This window comes from Malurus melanocephalus, unplaced genomic scaffold (genome assembly GCF_030028575.1).
Source record: "Malurus melanocephalus ecotype Western Australia unplaced genomic scaffold, MMel_1.1 scaffold_9, whole genome shotgun sequence".
Lineage (NCBI taxonomy): Eukaryota > Metazoa > Chordata > Aves > Passeriformes > Maluridae > Malurus > Malurus melanocephalus.
In genome coordinates, this window is record NW_026623241.1 from 2,791,152 (window position 1) to 2,807,902 (window position 16,751).

At 36.0% G+C, this 16,751-nt stretch overlaps 1 protein-coding gene across 7 annotated transcripts in view; it reads right to left on the reverse strand.

Annotated features, from left to right (window-relative positions):
• The window catches only part of GRIA2 (glutamate ionotropic receptor AMPA type subunit 2), an 84,709-nt gene that overhangs the window by 15,960 nt on the left and 51,998 nt on the right, over positions 1 to 16,751 (reverse strand). For all 7 annotated transcript variants that reach the window (XM_057375799.1, XM_057375807.1, XM_057375790.1 and 4 more), the window contains exons 7-11: positions 5,797 to 5,964; positions 5,418 to 5,522; positions 4,609 to 4,719; positions 3,275 to 3,481; positions 2,422 to 2,792 (exon numbers count right to left, since the gene is read on the reverse strand). In XM_057375799.1, the coding sequence (XP_057231782.1) occupies positions 2,422 to 2,792; positions 3,275 to 3,481; positions 4,609 to 4,719; positions 5,418 to 5,522; positions 5,797 to 5,964 (962 nt within the window). The remainder of the gene's footprint in view (positions 1 to 2,421; positions 2,793 to 3,274; positions 3,482 to 4,608; positions 4,720 to 5,417; positions 5,523 to 5,796; positions 5,965 to 16,751) is intronic.

Here is a 16,751-nt window from a genome sequence, read left to right on the forward strand (position 1 = left end):
ATATAAAATAATTCTACAAATAAAATATACTGAATATATTATATTACAGATTTGCTAGGTAAAATCTATCACTGTGTATTTAATAACTCCAACTTTATGGCACTTTATATTGTATTGATGACACACTTCACAAATGACAATAATTTTCAAAAGTCCATGACCTGTGAGAAAAGTTGCCATTGACTTTGAGAAAAAAGAATAAGCTCAATACTAATCCAGAAATTATTCTCCCACTTGAATTTTACAAATAAAATTACTTGGGATGTCATTTGTATCCAACATTTCTCCAGCCAGTCTGGCACAGTTAAATAAATAGTTTTTTAATGTACATTTTGAAATGTTTCAAAAATGTGCTAACATGAATCCACACTTTAGAACTACCTAATTTACCAGATCTTTAAGCACTAAAAGAATTAAAAATAAAAATTTCTGTGCACAGCCACATAAATTTGTGCACCATATTTTGCACTTAGAAAGGTATGATCTGGCAGAACTGAGAGCACACTCACACTTCAAAAAAAAAGAGAAAAACTTCGCTCTAAGTTATCATTACCACATAATATTATTATTCTGCTCTTTTGTTCCTCTACTAGCCATAAGGCAACATAGGGACTGCTATTACAGACCATTTCCAGGCAGCCCAGTCTTACTCAGCACCACTCGTCTGCTCTAAAAGTCTTAGAGTGGTTGTCATTTTTATTAGGGAAATAATTCTGCAGTAGAGCAAAATCTAACTTCAAAAATGATACCTGAAGACAGTCTTTTTATATTTACTCTGATTCATCTGTAAGCAGTTCAAATTCCATAGTGAAATGTTTTGGTGAAAAATCAGAAATAACAAGTGTTTTTCAGCCATTTTCTATTTTTATAATAAATGGATAATATACAAACTAACCACCTTCCTAAAAATTATGTTTGCAATGAAATAAAGGTAAATGTTTCACTGAAACTAAGTATCGAATATCCAAAATTGAATTTCATGCACCTTTTATGATGACTATTTGCTATCAYTATTACACTACCTTTCAAAAGCTATCAAACCATGCAAAACAACCATTGCATTTTCATAGCCAGTAAAACAATAAAGATAACAAGAAAAGGATCATAATTCTACTATAGCCTGGATTCAATAAAAATAATTCTGTACTAATAGGTGACCTAGCAGACAACTCCAACTGTGAAGTGTGTAATCAATACAAAAACCCCACAGGAGTGAAATTAACACAACTTCTCATGACCTGAAGCAATTTGCCCTCTTCACTGTCTTGTCTCTCTCACACAATTCTTACTGTTTTACATGCCAAATGCATTGCATCTTTCACCATAAAAGCTGGCATCTCCTACTGTGAACCTTTACATAGAATTGCTTAAGTTCTCACACAATAAATGCTGTTATTTCTGCAGTAGAACAACTTGAAAATTAGTTGCTGCCTTTTGGGATGCATGACTTATATTTAATAAATGCTCCCTAGGTATGATTTATTTTGACCGCCAATCACTAGAMTCACTAGAAACTGACTGACCTGTTCTTACTTCAGGATGTTTACAAGAAATGTAATTATACTAAGCAGTTTTAACTAAGTCTTCTGGTTTGATTTCCTTAAACTGGCTGCCCTATTTAAATTGTTACTCTATTTCCTTGAAGCAGCAAGCAGCTATTTACCTACTTACTTACCACTTTGCTGAATCAAGGCTAGAGCCACAGGTGCACAAGTGAAATAGAATATTTAATGAACTGCAAAGGAATTAAAACTTAAGTGCTTTACAGTTGTCCCTAATAAAGTAGACAAAAATCCATGAGGAATTAAGTACTTAAAAACTGGACCTTCAGATTCATTTTCGCAATTTCCTTTGTGACTTTTCTAAAACTAGGCCATGGAAAAATAGCAGTGTTTTGCAACTATCCACATGAAATTAGAGTCATCACAGGACTTTTATTTCAGTTCAAGGCWCTCCTGGGGAATAGAGTATGTTAATAACCATGTTATGATATGTAGTGAGTTCTAGAGGGAAAGTGCTGCCTGTGTAGTTCGTGACTTGTGTGTTACCCTTTTTCCCATTACAGTTGTTGTGAACCATATGCACTGTCAACTGTAAAATGGGAATATGCAGCAAAAACACGGTACCCCTCCAAGAAGGCATGGAATGATGTGAACCTCATGCATTTTATAGTCTCCTCATGGTGTACATAACTTCACCTTGGAAAATCTATGATCGACATCAAGAATATCGATCAGCTACATCCCAACCCTATGCCACAGATAAGTGCTTTTATTTCAAGCACTTCTGTGACTTTAGGGAGGGAAAAAAGCATTGCAATTAATTTCTCTCCAAGAATGAAAATATATGCACCACGAACCTCTTCTGGCTGAGATGGCTGAGACCAAAAATGCACAAAGTTGAAATGAGTGAGTAACCAACCTTGGCGAAATATCGCATCCTTGCTGCATAAAGGCACCCAGGGAAAACCAGAGACTATTAAATATCCCAAATTCATTAGTTGATTCATTAGTTTGCGTTTCTCTTCCATCTTCAAATTCCTCAGTGTGCCACTCGTATGGGCTAAATCTGCTGACCAGGAATAAAACTACACTGACCCCAATGTAGGCAAAAACAATGCACATCCAGATTTCATATGCTAACGGATCAAGAAATGAAAACACTCCTGGCTTGGACTTCTGAGGCTTCTTGATCATTATGGATATCCCCAGGCTCATAAAGGGCTTTGAGAAGTCAATCACCTCTTCTCTCACCAGTGTTATAGTTAATGGAGCGATTGCAATATCAGCTTTCTGTAAAGGAAGAAAAAAAAGCAAATAATAGCTAGTGCAATGAACAGAGTAAAAAAATGGTTTAGTTTCTATGGCTTTTCACAAACAGAAAATAGGACAGCAGAGACAGCAGCAACATTTGTTTCACCATGAACATCCTGTGGAGAATTTCAGAAATTTTTAGTTAAACTCAGACTGAAATACATATAGCCATATGGTTGGTGTATTCCAAGCTTTTGTTTTTATATATGCCCTTTTAAAAGCATATGGCATTTAAAAGTTTAGCAAAGTACTTTGCTTTTCGTCTGGTCAGAAGGATGAAATATGCATTCATGTCCCCCCCCAACTTCATTTGCATTTAAAATGTACTTTCAAAATTTTACTGCCATTAGAAATTACTATTTTCTATCAAATTAGATAATTTCCCTACACTCTACTGAGAAAACGAAACCAAATCCCACTCTATCCATCTTTAATAGCTTTATTATAGAAAATTTTCTTACCCCATAAACAAGCTCTCCAACCATCCCATTCCAGATTTTCGTGTCTGCATCCCTTGCCCCATACTTGCCATCCCCAACAATTGTGAGCTTATATTTGAATCCACAGTGCTTAGCAATTTCTGTAGCTAAGTCCACACAATAGCCCTCATATCGATCATTTCCTTCAAGCATTTCGTGATTTTTCTTCATCATGACATATGGGGACTCCTGCACAGAAAGAATTTGCCTTAGCTACTTGATAGAGACAGGTGCACCAGCTTTTTTTTAAAGCTGTACATTTCACAGATTAATATTCCTTTTTAATGTGAAAAAAGAGAGCAGATACCATCTGAATCATACATGCTATGTATACATTAGTTGTTAATAATTAATGTGACATGTTTGTAACACATTTAAAAGCTGCATTCTCCACAGTCATACACAAATAACAGTACTTACAGGCACAGTGATTCCCAGAAGTATGTTAATAATGACCATGAATGTTAACAGGAGTTACGCATTCAGAGAAGAAAGAGTAAATTCCAAAATCAGTTTCCTTCTCTCATATAGTTTGGATGGAAGAAGGCAAAGGTATTTAGTTGCTTTTGTTGTTGTCTTGTACAAGAAAATGATTTTCTATTTCACAACCACATCTCTCCCTGGGAAAACACTCGAGGCTCTCAAGGCTATATTTTTATTAAATTGCTATACAAACAATAGGTAAGGTATCTATAACTATGCACTAAAGTTTTATCATCAGCAAAATTGGTGGTGAGTCATAAGTTGTATTAATGTATTTKCTCAGTTGTTACAGAACTGTTCTTGCTTCCAGAGAAATTTCCATGCTAAGCTACAACTTGTCCAAACTGCTAAATAAGCTGTGTAATTTACAGAAAAATGCTCTTTTATAATAATATTCTATTCGATTTTCTAAACAACCAGAATACAATTTCTAATGCTTTATTTTACACTTTACCAAGCCATAGCAGCTACAATCCTGAAATGTAAGAATCAGTTTCTTTGCTGTTTGTCAAAATCTATTCTCTAAAATTAATACTATGGTTCTTCCTCTCACCAAGTTCCTCTCCTTCGAAAACAAGCATTTAGTTTCTATCTTCAGGTTTAAAAAACGTAACTTTCCAGGATGTTCAATCRGAGACCATTCATCCTCTACAGGTCAAAATCGCATACTGAATCAYATACACTTCCTTAATGTTTAGATTTTATTATGTATCACATAACAATAACAGCTCACAACCTTAMACAATAAAATGACAGTATATTTAAACTAACAATGTCGAGAAACAAATCACTGTCGGACAGACTGTCTTCTGACAAAGTAGGAGATTAATTACCAAAATAGTGGTGACAATAATAGTCTTATTCTCTAGTCCTGAAGATTCGTTTCCAAGAGGACCGTCAAGAGGATTCACAACCATTTTGTCCACTTCACTCCAATATCCAATCTAAAGAGAGTGTAGAGGATGCACAGACACTAGTGAATATGAACTTTACTAGAAAAGGCAAAGCATGTTAATATTATGTCCTTGACATGTGCTCACAGAGAACTATTTCAGCTATGGATTTACTACTGTAAGCATGTCTATTTATGTAATGAAAAACTACAACAGTAAAAAGATTGAACTAAWGACGTTTGTTCAAATTACTTTGTCTAAAATGGGTATACCATTTTTTATTCACATATTGACAGGTTTTAGTATCAACATCAAACATTGTAAAATTGAAATACTCCAGATTAGAAAGATATGATAAACTGGTTTTTCCTGCAAGATTCAAAATTAGTATGGAAAGACAAACACATTCACAAAAACATCACTGAAATGCTGTATCCAGCTTTTGTCCTTCAGAAGCATACGTTTCCAAATGCTGGCTCACATTTAGCAACTCAGATCAGAAAGCGAAATGTTTAATCCATAAAATTAAGAAGAAAGCACTCATGTAGTACTTACCAGAAATAATAATTCATATTTGATAGAAAGAAATAAAATATGTTTGTTTCTTTCTGCAAGACCACTGTAGAATACATTATGAATAAATATTATCACAACTCACATATTAATTAATTTAATGTTTCAGTACCTACCTTAACCAATTGTTTAGAATGGTAAAACCTTTAAAGACACTGTAAGACAATTCAAATTACCTTCCGAGGACCAGTACTTTTGAGTTCCATGACGTTTATTGTAAAATTGATTCTCTTTCCATTCTGATCAAACTTTATATTTCCTGTTAGCCCTTCCACCTGAACCTATAATAGATGAAGATGAAAGTGGTAGGATAATTAAGTCTTTTCTTTCTCGAAAGCGTGTTTTTAATTCCACAAATGATTACTGATATTTCAAAAACATTCACTTTAGAGTCATTTTCATTTGCAATATATTATCTTAGCGGTTCCTGAGGACTTCACTTCCACATTATTCCCAGCAAGATCCAGATAGGTTAGGAGACTGCAAGATTTTTTCAAGCATTCATAGAGAACTTCACACATGCACTCATCYCAGCATCCACTCCAGGAAAGCTACCTGTTTCAATGCCCTTTCTATTTCTACACCATGTCCCCAGGGTACAGCTGGATTTGCAAGACAATCTCCAGCATTTCCTCTTCTGGAGATCTCAATCCTCTGTTTACGCAAATTACGGAAAGCTTCTGTCATCACTTGAACAGCATCATAGGTCAGAGCAGAGGTATACTGAAAAGAAGTGAAAATATTCGATTAAAAACCAGCTTCAGCTTGTCTACACCTTCCAATCCACTTGGTCATCCATTAAACACAGATATTAGAAATAGAAAGGATAGTAAGATATATTTGAAATCAATTCAGTTTTTCTTTAGTTACCCTCAGAGGGGCAKCCATGAAAATTAATCAAGTGCTTATCAGAATAAACGGAAACTAAAGATTCACAGCTGTTTCAGTGTGAATTACATTTTTTCTCATTACAGCTGTGTAACAGTTCTGTATGAAGATAYAGCTGGAGGTCCACGTAGGTGGAAAGGGAAAAGAAGAAATAATTTCCAATGTTTAACCTGAGCTAACTTGTAAAAAAAAGAAATTGTTCCTCTGATAACACTCTTCATGGAGAAGCATTTATTCACAGATCTGTAGAATTCATCTCCTCCTACATATATACATACAAACCCAAAGAGCATGTATTTGTATATACATGTGCTTAATTTTTTCCCATAAAATATAAAATCTCAGGGGCTGCTATTTGCAAGTGTACAATACCTTGTCAACACCATGCAAATAAGTTTTGGGGCTGAGATGTCTGGGAAAAGAGGTGCCCCTCAAAGAGAAATATAGGCCCCACATTCCTAATTTGACATAATACAAGTAGCTTTAGAACTTCTGAGACATCAGAGAGGAATCTTGTGATCACACACATCAGAAAGTGGGGCTAAATGTTCAAAAGCAGTTACCTTCAGTGACTGGAAAATTTTAAATCTCAGCAAACTAACTGAACTCAATCCACATGTGCACATACACTGAGGACTTTGCTGGATGGGCTTTTTGAGACCAGAACACCACAATTATGCCAAATATAGGGGCCATTTTTGGAAATATGGGCCAGAATATAACTACTAAGAGGCATATGAATGAATGGAATGATCCCTGTGAAGGCTATTAGATGCTGAAAATATATAAATTGTAAAGTGGATAGAAATGATGTATTGGCTCTTTGCTTCAATGGCTCAGACTTTAATGAAAATTTTAATTAGCTCAAGTCATGCAGAAGGCTCTTGTAATTGTAACCAAAGCAAGCTCCTGAATTGAGATTAATTTTTATAAGCAACTATTAGACCTTAGAAAAGAAAGAAAAGGAAAGTACAACTATTTTTTTAAGATCTCAAAGCTCAGTGATCAGTGTGAATCTTCTCAATAAAGTTTTCTCAGTGACTTGAACAGAAACCTTTAAAGGGACAAGCATAGCAAAAGAATGAAGTGAAAGCCTGACTGGAACCACTATTTTCTCCCGCTGGAGTAGCAGGGATTAGGTGGCCTATGTGAATTTGGAGATGAGAAGAAGGTACAGAGAGAGGAGCCTGACTAGCAATACTTTTTTAAACAGAGGTCTTTGCAGTACAGAAACATACTGTGCCACACTTGTGCTCTGAAAATCTTTGGGCACAGCACTGTCATTAACCATCAAAACACACACTGGGTAGCACAGAAAATAAGAGCTTGAAATTGAGAAGTTAGATATCTAATTCAGTTATTCTGTGATTCATTAGGTCATTGAGATATCTTTAATTATCTCAAGGATATTATTTTTATAGTATATAATTACTGGCCTGAATATTCACAGCTCAATCACATATGAGGTTTATGCAGAGYTTTGCCTATCAGTCACTATCTCTATGAGCATACATGTCATCACATATATAAAATTTACATGTCATTACTTAAATTAAGACTGCTTTAATCTAAAGATCTCAAAATATTTCACAAGCATTGTTGGAGATGCCATGAAAGCAAACAGCCCATGAATCATTTCTTCCTGCTTTATTGTGCATAGACTTTCTGCTCCTAATAACCTTCATGGGACTCATTAAGACTATCTACAGCTTCATACATAGATGCAAAGTTGACAAACTAAACCAAAGTGAACTCATTACCATAAAYAAGAAATGACAGACCAATAACCTGCTCACATTGAGGGGTGTGTWTGTATCTGCACAATAAATAAAATGGTCAAAAGTTAAAGGATGCATTAGCCCTGTCTTGATTCACTTATTTTACKGGAGATTCACTTTATTTAACTGGAGATTAATCCACATTCTGATCTGCACTATTAAAATAAATGGGAGCACTATTTGGAACATTATTCTGTGGAAGTGGGATGGGGTCTTACATCTTACTACTTTTACTGCAGTGTAGATCTCCCAACTTCATTTCTGTTTCTTTCAACTTTATAAGATAAAATTAGTAACTTTACTACAAAATGGAATAGGTAGTGTACTAGAGTTCTTACAGAATCACGTGCATTAATTAAAGTATGGCAAAGAATATGCAAAAGAATTCCTCTATCTCACAATTTTAGAACTATAGTAAGAGGCTGATAATATAAATTGCCTAAAGATTTTATGCCATTCACTATGAAACACAGATTGCACAAATGTCATATGAATTTCTCGAAGTAGGTTTTCTCTAAGTAGTGCCTTAATTGCCAAGCACACAAAACACAACATCCACGCAATTTTCTTCAACTGAAGTTTCTAATTTAATTTCCTAGCTTCAACATAAATGTTCTATAGACGTTAGTAAAATCTGKAAGCTGCATTTGCAAAGATGAATTTTAAAAGTAAAGACAAAACAAAGTCATCCCAGACTAAGCAGAAGTTATTACTCRTGTAATGTCCAAGAAAAACTGGCAAGATGTTGCCTTTTGTTTGTGAGAACTTCATAAAGTGAACTTCAGAACTTAAAGAAGTAAAAATTTCAGCTGTTTTCCAGTAACTCAGAAGACACCAGAAAACCTTGGCTAAAAGGAGCAGGATTCAGTTCAGTTTTGTACAGTTAGTAAGGGAATCTTCTGAAGATGAAATGGCAGAACACAACCCCAGAAGCACAAGGTTTTGTTATATGTGTATTTCAAAGTTGTAAGGTATCATAAGGTAAGTAAGCCTGTTAGACATGTATTTAACTCAATGCCTGATCATGTGCTCAAGACAAGGCTGAGAGATATGATTAGACATTGAAAATAATTAAAACAGTATACCTAGGCAGTGGAAAAGAAATAAGAATGTGAAGACATAAATGGAAGAAAAAAAAAAAAGGAAAAAGGAAAGTATTCTGAATCACAAGTTGAATTCTTTCTCTCTTGATTTGTATATGTGCAATGCCTAAATCTATCCTTGACAGAGTCATTTGAGTTTGGGGTTTTTTGTTGTTGCTTGATGGTTGGGTTTTTTTTTACAGTCAGAGAAGAGTAATAAGCATTCTAAGTGTGATTCATTTGACCAGTTAGGCACCCTCTTGAAGAAGAAATCAACTGCACTTTAGATTTTGCTCCCATCTCCAGTGATTTCTGAAACTAGGGAGAAGCCCAGGGCGATTAGCTTCGGTACAGATATTCACACTGTGGACACACCAGTAACAACCTAAAACCACTCAAAAGGACAATGAACCAGTCATTCATCCCTAATCAAACACAACAGTGAGAAAGAAAAAATAATAGGAAAATTTTGGCAGGGAATCTAGTGGCTATCTCAAAGAATGCAGAGCTGCTGTACAAGACACCATAATGGCAGATCCAGCTGCAGCGGCGCTCAAGAAGGCAGAAATCAGCCTGGACCAGGCACAGATGGAGGCTCCTCACCATCTATGGGGGGCTGCTATTGGAACAGCAGGAGAAGGGACACTGCATTGCCAACAGAGGCTAAGAGGAAGGAGGYCTAAAATCTGACACAAATATTTTCCCTTGAAGAGTGGTAAAATTCTGAGAGAGGAAATATAGGAAATGTTCTCTGTTGCAAGAGCAGAAGGGTAGAATCAATCAATGTAAACACACTTTCATCATTTTTCCTTATATTTAAACAATTTAAATACCAGCAAATAAACAAAATAAACTATAATTAAATCTCTCATCTGAATCTTGTGCATTTTTCCCTCAACAAAGTACTTCTCTACTTGAATGCCAGCATAAACAATAAAAGCAGAAACACTGATATAAACGTTCCTATGTCTTTGTAAATAATACATAAAACATAGGTATATACATATGCAAACCTACAAGCAAAAAGAAATGCTTCAAATATTGCAATGTGAGGTAGAGGTCAGGSAGCCCAGAAAAGACAGTGCATGGCTCTTCCTCTTTGTTAGGATGATGTTATTGTGAAAATAGGCCCTCAGCAASAGACGTGCTTCCAGCTGAGAATAACTGCATATATACACAAGAGATTTGGAAATATTAATGGTAAATGTTTTTATAACAACCCCAGTCCTGACTAAAAAGGGAAGAGAAATTAATAAAATTTAAAATTACCTGATCTTGAAAAAAAAAAATCCCTTAAACTATTCTCAGTAAAGATGGGGTTAGAGACCAAGCCTATTTATCTTAATGAATATACTATCTTWATTAAACTTTGTTTCCCAAAGTTGTACAGTCACATCAACTTACATTTTGACAACAGCCTTTATTTAAACACAATTGCAGCACTCTCTGTGCACAGAAAAGCTAAACAAATAGGMATTTTTGCTTTGAAGTTCCATATTGGCATGAGATGTAAAGAATACCTTAAGCAACCTGTCACCTTAGAAAAACCTGCCTTCAGCTCCAAAACTGCTATCCAGAAAATCTGCKGATTTTTTGACATGTTTATGCATTTTAATTATCCTTTTGTTTGATTTAGATAGGCTGCTTTCTGGGCACACCCAGAATAGCTGGCCCAATAGCCAGACACTTGCCGAAGCCTAAATCCCTGGAAATCTATTATTTGAAAGACACCCAGTACATCCAGCAAAGACTGACAAGACTGACAAAAAGCTCCCACTGTAGGATATTTATAGGAGAAAGTGACCTTCTTTCACTCTTTTAAAAACTGAATATAGCAAAGATCACAAGATTTAYAAAGCCCAAAGTGCTTGGCCTTTCTACCTATTTTATCTACTACCGTAATAGGAATGAGATTTCTGAACTGTAATTCCTCCCCCAAGATTGCTTCCAGTTCAGAACAATCTTCTCACTAGGGTCATCAGAGGTGCTAATTCAGAAGAAAGAATCAAAGATTGCAGGTACCCACTTTTTTTWWATTTTTTATTTTACACTGAGAACAGAGGTCTCAAAATATTTTGGTATTCCATTAGATTAAATGAAAACCATTTACTTGTATTTGAATTCAAGGAGCTTTATAGAAATAATAAAAATAACTATTTGGATTTGAACCCRCAGCATTTTACTTATAAAACAGTAAGTTTTACAGTACTTAAAACAGTAAGTTGGTGTATTCTAATCATGCCACTGCCTATGGAAAATATACATACTAATAAAATAAATAAGATTTTAGAATTATTTGTGTAATCTTACTTCCAACTTTAAAATAAATATACATATACACATGCAAAACAGCAATGCTGCTAATGACAAAATCACCTTGAATTCAGTGTAAAACACAAAGAATATACAACTTTTTAACTGTCACTATATGAATGCACAATACCTTTCTCTTCAAGGCTAAGCCAGAACAAAGTATGTCATTCTTCACAGTATTAAAAAACAGCAGGATCCAGCAGCAAAAGCTGAAGCCTATGGTTGTAGTAGTGAAAACAGACCAAGCAGAGAAATCTCACAGGATGAGAACAAAATATACAAATAGAAAGGCAAAAGACTTCTCTGAAAATAATGCGCTCCAATAAATAAATTTGAAAGAGTTAATGTGAATGTTTAAAGTGTGTATGGGAGGGGTTTTGTGTGTGTGGATTTTGAGGGCTTTTTAGTATTTGTTGTTGGGGTTTTTTTTTGTTTGGTTTGGTTTGGTTTTTGGGTTTTATTTTTGTTGCAGGAGGGGGAGCAAAAAAACCAATCAGAATTCCTCATCATACATGCTGTGGCAGTCTAGAAATCTTCAAAATATGCCATTTAAAACTAATAGTAACAAAATTCATTATTAAATTTAAAACAATAGGAAAAAGAAAAAAAGAAACACAAAAAAGCCCTAAACCACAATTTTTCATTTTCATTATCACTTCTCATCTATCCCAATTACTCAAGTATCCCCAGCTCTTCTCCTCCTCCCTTATTCCCCTCACCCAAGAAACTTTCAGTCACAGATGCCTCTCCAGCTGCTCCACTTTTCTGTCTTTCACTCRCATTTCAACAGCTTCTTTTCACTTTGCTGACCCCTTTTCTGCATGACATCATTCCTCCTACTACTACTATCTTTGTCTATGACTCCCTCTTCTCTTATCCCCATTTCTTCATCAAGCTCTACTGTCCTAAAAGACATCGATCTTTGTGGGGCCAGAGGTGTCTCTGACCTTCATGAACACTGGGATCATGAAGGAATAGTAGCTTTTCCTGTTTATATCAACCATATCCAGATGAATTGCTGGTTGAAAAAATGCAGTAATATTGCCTGTTCCTGAAAAAACAGGCAGCAGGAATCCACTGCACTTTGTTGGCTGAAGATGCTTAGAAATTTGTAATTACTAAGAATAAGTGGATTCAAATTCAAAGAAATGTCGTTTCAGAGACTTCAGGACTTGGCTCTGCAGTTTTCTGAAGTCTGCTTTAGCACATTTCAGCCACTTTTACTTGCAGAATCAAAGGATTTGGGTCAACTGGCCTTTTGTATGTCTGAGACGAATCTACAGATATTGCCTCAAACCACCCACTGCTTTCAGTGACTAAACGTTCCATTCTTTAATTGAGTTTTCTTTGAAAAAAAAAAAAACAAAACAAAAACACAACCAAAAACCCAAACCAACTATGCTGGAATGCGTGATTACTTACACAAAATAGCCTTAAGCTATTAAAAAGAAGCATGAAGATTAACATTGAACTTTCTTATGCCCACAATTTTTGTATGTTTATTATTATGTCTATTTTTTTCAAATAGATAGGACTGAATACTGGGATTCAAAAGCCCAGTGAAACCAGGTAGTTGACACACCAACTGAAACACCACCAATTTTTTTTATGCCCAGGAAACCAAAGTGCAAGGATTGGAAACAGGCAGAACAATCTCRCAACTCTACAGTTTTACAGGAACACTTAAGAAAAACAAAAATACTCCAGATCAGTTTCTGGTCATACCTTGAAATAAATACAAAAATTTAACTAYTTTGTAAAAAAATCTTATTTATAAATCATTATGATTATGACTTGCATTAAGGCATATTCAATCACAGTTTTCTATTAAAACTGTAGCAGATGCCACATAATATCCCTTATAACTCTTATTAGAATTCATTGCATTATAAAACCATTTTCCTACACACTGCAATCATAAGAGGCATGGCCCAAAATGAAGGTATTGTCTAATTCATCAACTGYACATTTTTGCTTTGTCATCTATATCTAGATAAACTGCCTTCTGAATTTTCAGTTTGAATAATTGCTTTCAGTGTTTTCTTCTTTGTTCACATTGTTTTCTTCATTGCTCCTTATTACAAATGAGTCATCTAAATGTTAATTATTTCTGCAAGGTAAATAACTGTGTGCTATGTATTTTCATTTTTTTATTCTGCATGTTATCTGTTTTGCATCCTTGAGGTAAATTAGCATCAACAGGGTTAAACCAGCATCTCTCAGTTACAAGCATCATTACTCTTGACTTATGGTTCCAAAATAATTGCCTAAAAGACTATATGATTTGACTATAAAGAAGAAACTTGAAAATGTGAAACTACTGAAAGCAAAATCAGGAGGTAAAAACAATCTAGAGTTTCGGTATCTTAGTCATGCATTGGAGGGGTGARGAACAAGATTATGAATCCAGAAATACAAATGAAAGAAGAACATCTGAAACATTACGTGCCAGCATGAAACAGCTACACCCATCCAAAATAGCTGCAGTGAGTACCAGAGTATCATCTTCCAACACAATGGGATTCCCTGTGAGTCTGAGCTGATTTAGGCCTTCAACCAGGCAGCCCCAAAATCTTTTCTGCATGCTGCACACAGCTTCTTTCTGTATACATCATATGCAAGTTGTCTCAGGCACTTCTTGCACTTCAAGCCTAAGGTTGCTCATAGAAAAGCTTATCACACAGCAGGATAGCTCAYGGAATGGACTATTTCACTTGGACATACCTACAAGAATTATCTAGTCCAACTGCCTGAACAACCCAGAGCTGAACAATTCTAAAGTGTGTGTTTRACAGAATTGTCCAAATCCCTCTTAAACACAGATACACACAGGGCATTGACCAGCTCTCATGGAARCCTGTTCCTATGTCTGCCCATCCTAAACGAAAAAACTGAAAAGTGTGCAGTCTGAACCTGCTCTGGTGCAGCTCTGAACCGTTCCCAGACACTCCCCTCTCACTGGATACCAGGGAGTAGATCTCAGCACCTTCCTCTCCACTTCCCTCCTCAGAAAGCAGCAGAGAGTAATGGGGTCTCTCCTCAACCTCCTCTTCTCCTAGCTCTGAGACAAGCTCAGAGTCCTTAGCTGTCCCACACAGGGCAAGCSTACTTGAACCTTTGTACTTGAAGCTTTGGGAGGTTGACTCTGGCTGGACACTAGGTGCCACCAAAGCTGTTCTGTCACTCCCTYCCTCAGAGGGACAGAGAAGAGAAAATAYAATGAAAGRCTCAAGGGCTGGAATATGAGCAGGGAGAGACCTCTAAGCAATAACTGTAACAGGCAGAAYGGACTGAACTTGGAAAAAAAAATTAATTTGTTACCAATCAAACCAAAGTAGGGTAATGAGAAAATAAAAACTAAGTCTCAGAACATCTCAGCTCCCTTCTCTCTAAGCAGCAGCTTTTTTCYCTTTTTGAACATGTTATCCCCAGAGGCACTACCACCTCTGCTGACAGGCGCAGCCTTGGCCAGAGGTGGGTCCATCTGGGAGCTGGCCAGTGTTGGCTTCACCGGACATGGGGGGAGCTTCCAGAAGCTTCTGACAAAAGCAACCCCTGTAGTCCCCTGCTACCAAAACCCTGCCACACAAAGGCAATACAACTTATGTCTCAGTAGCCTTCCAGAGATACAGACTGAGCTTCTTCTGGCAAATAGAGCAAAGGCTGCCCCCTAACAGAATGGGTTAATCAGAYCAGCAAGTTGGAGCAGTTGGATGCGAATGGATGTGCTGTCCTTCAGTGTCCTTCCRCAACTCCAAGAATTGTGCCTTAAACCTAATGGTCTGGCACAACACTGAGGCTCAGAAAGCCCAGCAAATTTGAAAAAACACAATAATGGATCAAAAGAAGATTTCAAAARTAAGATTTCAACTTATTATTATGCCTTTACAAAACGAAACATGGCTCTTTGTTTTGGCTACTTGACAAAAAATGAGCCAGGATGCTCAACTGTACGTTTCAAGATCTATGCACCATTAGTTCTTCTAGAACTGCATGCTTAGATGGATAACACTCTTGGAAACAACAGACATGTTTTAAATTTAATCTGAGGTAAGCTATGTATCAGCTTTAATTTTGAACGATGCAAAAACCTTCTGTAAAAAGCATGCAAAGTAATAGTTTTAAGAATCCTGCTTAATCTTTAAATCTTGTGGTTTCATTAGTACAGGTACAGTGCAGCAACAAATTAGATCAGTGTATTTTCTCATCTATGTCCTAAGACTGCCATTTTTTATAATTAGTATTTTATTCATTGTAAAGTACATTTTTAAAGCAATTTGATCCAGGTCCTCTTTCTGGGCATCAGTGGAAGAGACTTTTTAGCAATGCTTTTATTTCTTGAAGAGCATATTCCTTTGAAAGCCATTTTTTCTTAGAAGGGGTTTCTTTCTGTGTTTTCGGGATAGTACTAGGATGCTGTGATGTCTTATCAGCTCAGTCATATTCCACTTGTATTTTGTAATGGGAAATGAATGTATACTTACTTTTGGATTACAAAARGAAGATAATACAACACAGCTGCAATGTTTTTTTCTGCAATGATAGAAGATTTGCAATCTCAGAGATATACTACCTGTTAGGGGCATGTAACCACCTCTCATTTCTATACTGAATATGCAGGGCTTTTATGAGCCTTTCTATTTGTTTCATGCAGAATCTGCAGTGAGTTTCCTAGATTCCATGGGACTAGTGGCGAAAGTYCACTTATAAGCACTACAATTTGGACAAGTACCTCAAAATCAAAAGGGGAGAAAAATTATTTTTGCAAGATCACTTAAGGGACAAGTGGGGAGACCAGTGCATTAACCTGCTCAGTAACTTAGATGTTTATACAGTAATCCAAACAGCAGAGGGTAACACAGCCAGAATAACAATATAAGAAGGAATGAAATGTACAGGAARGACAGGTAAGGAATGCAATTCAGCAGGAATCAATGAAAAAATCCTGTACTTGAAAGGAATTATTAAGAGGACAGATATGGTATGAGCCCATCTAAATTGGCAGCAGTACAAGAAAGCAATGCAGAAAAATATYTGGATATTAGCATGTATCCCATGATAAACATATCTCAGTAGGGTGGTGAGGAGATGGAAAAAAAATAGAAAAAGGAAACTAAAACTAAAGAAAACCCTGAAATGAATACTGTCTCAGAGACACATGAAGCCATTATTTCCATTTCCTCAGTGAGGCACTCAGACGCGGTGCACTCAGATGCCAGTCTGGCATTTCAAAGAGGTACCAAATATAAAGGTTCCAGAGCAAAATGACAAACAGGATCTGAGAGCAGAAAATTCAAAGAAATGGGATTATTTAGTTTTGCAGGGAGGAAAGCAAGACAGGAAAGATRGCAGCCATTTTCAAATACAGAAGGACAACTAAAAAGCAGAGCTCCCTCATAGCCATTAGAAACGTAGAAAGGAGTAACAGATTGGTGATGTAAAGGCTGAT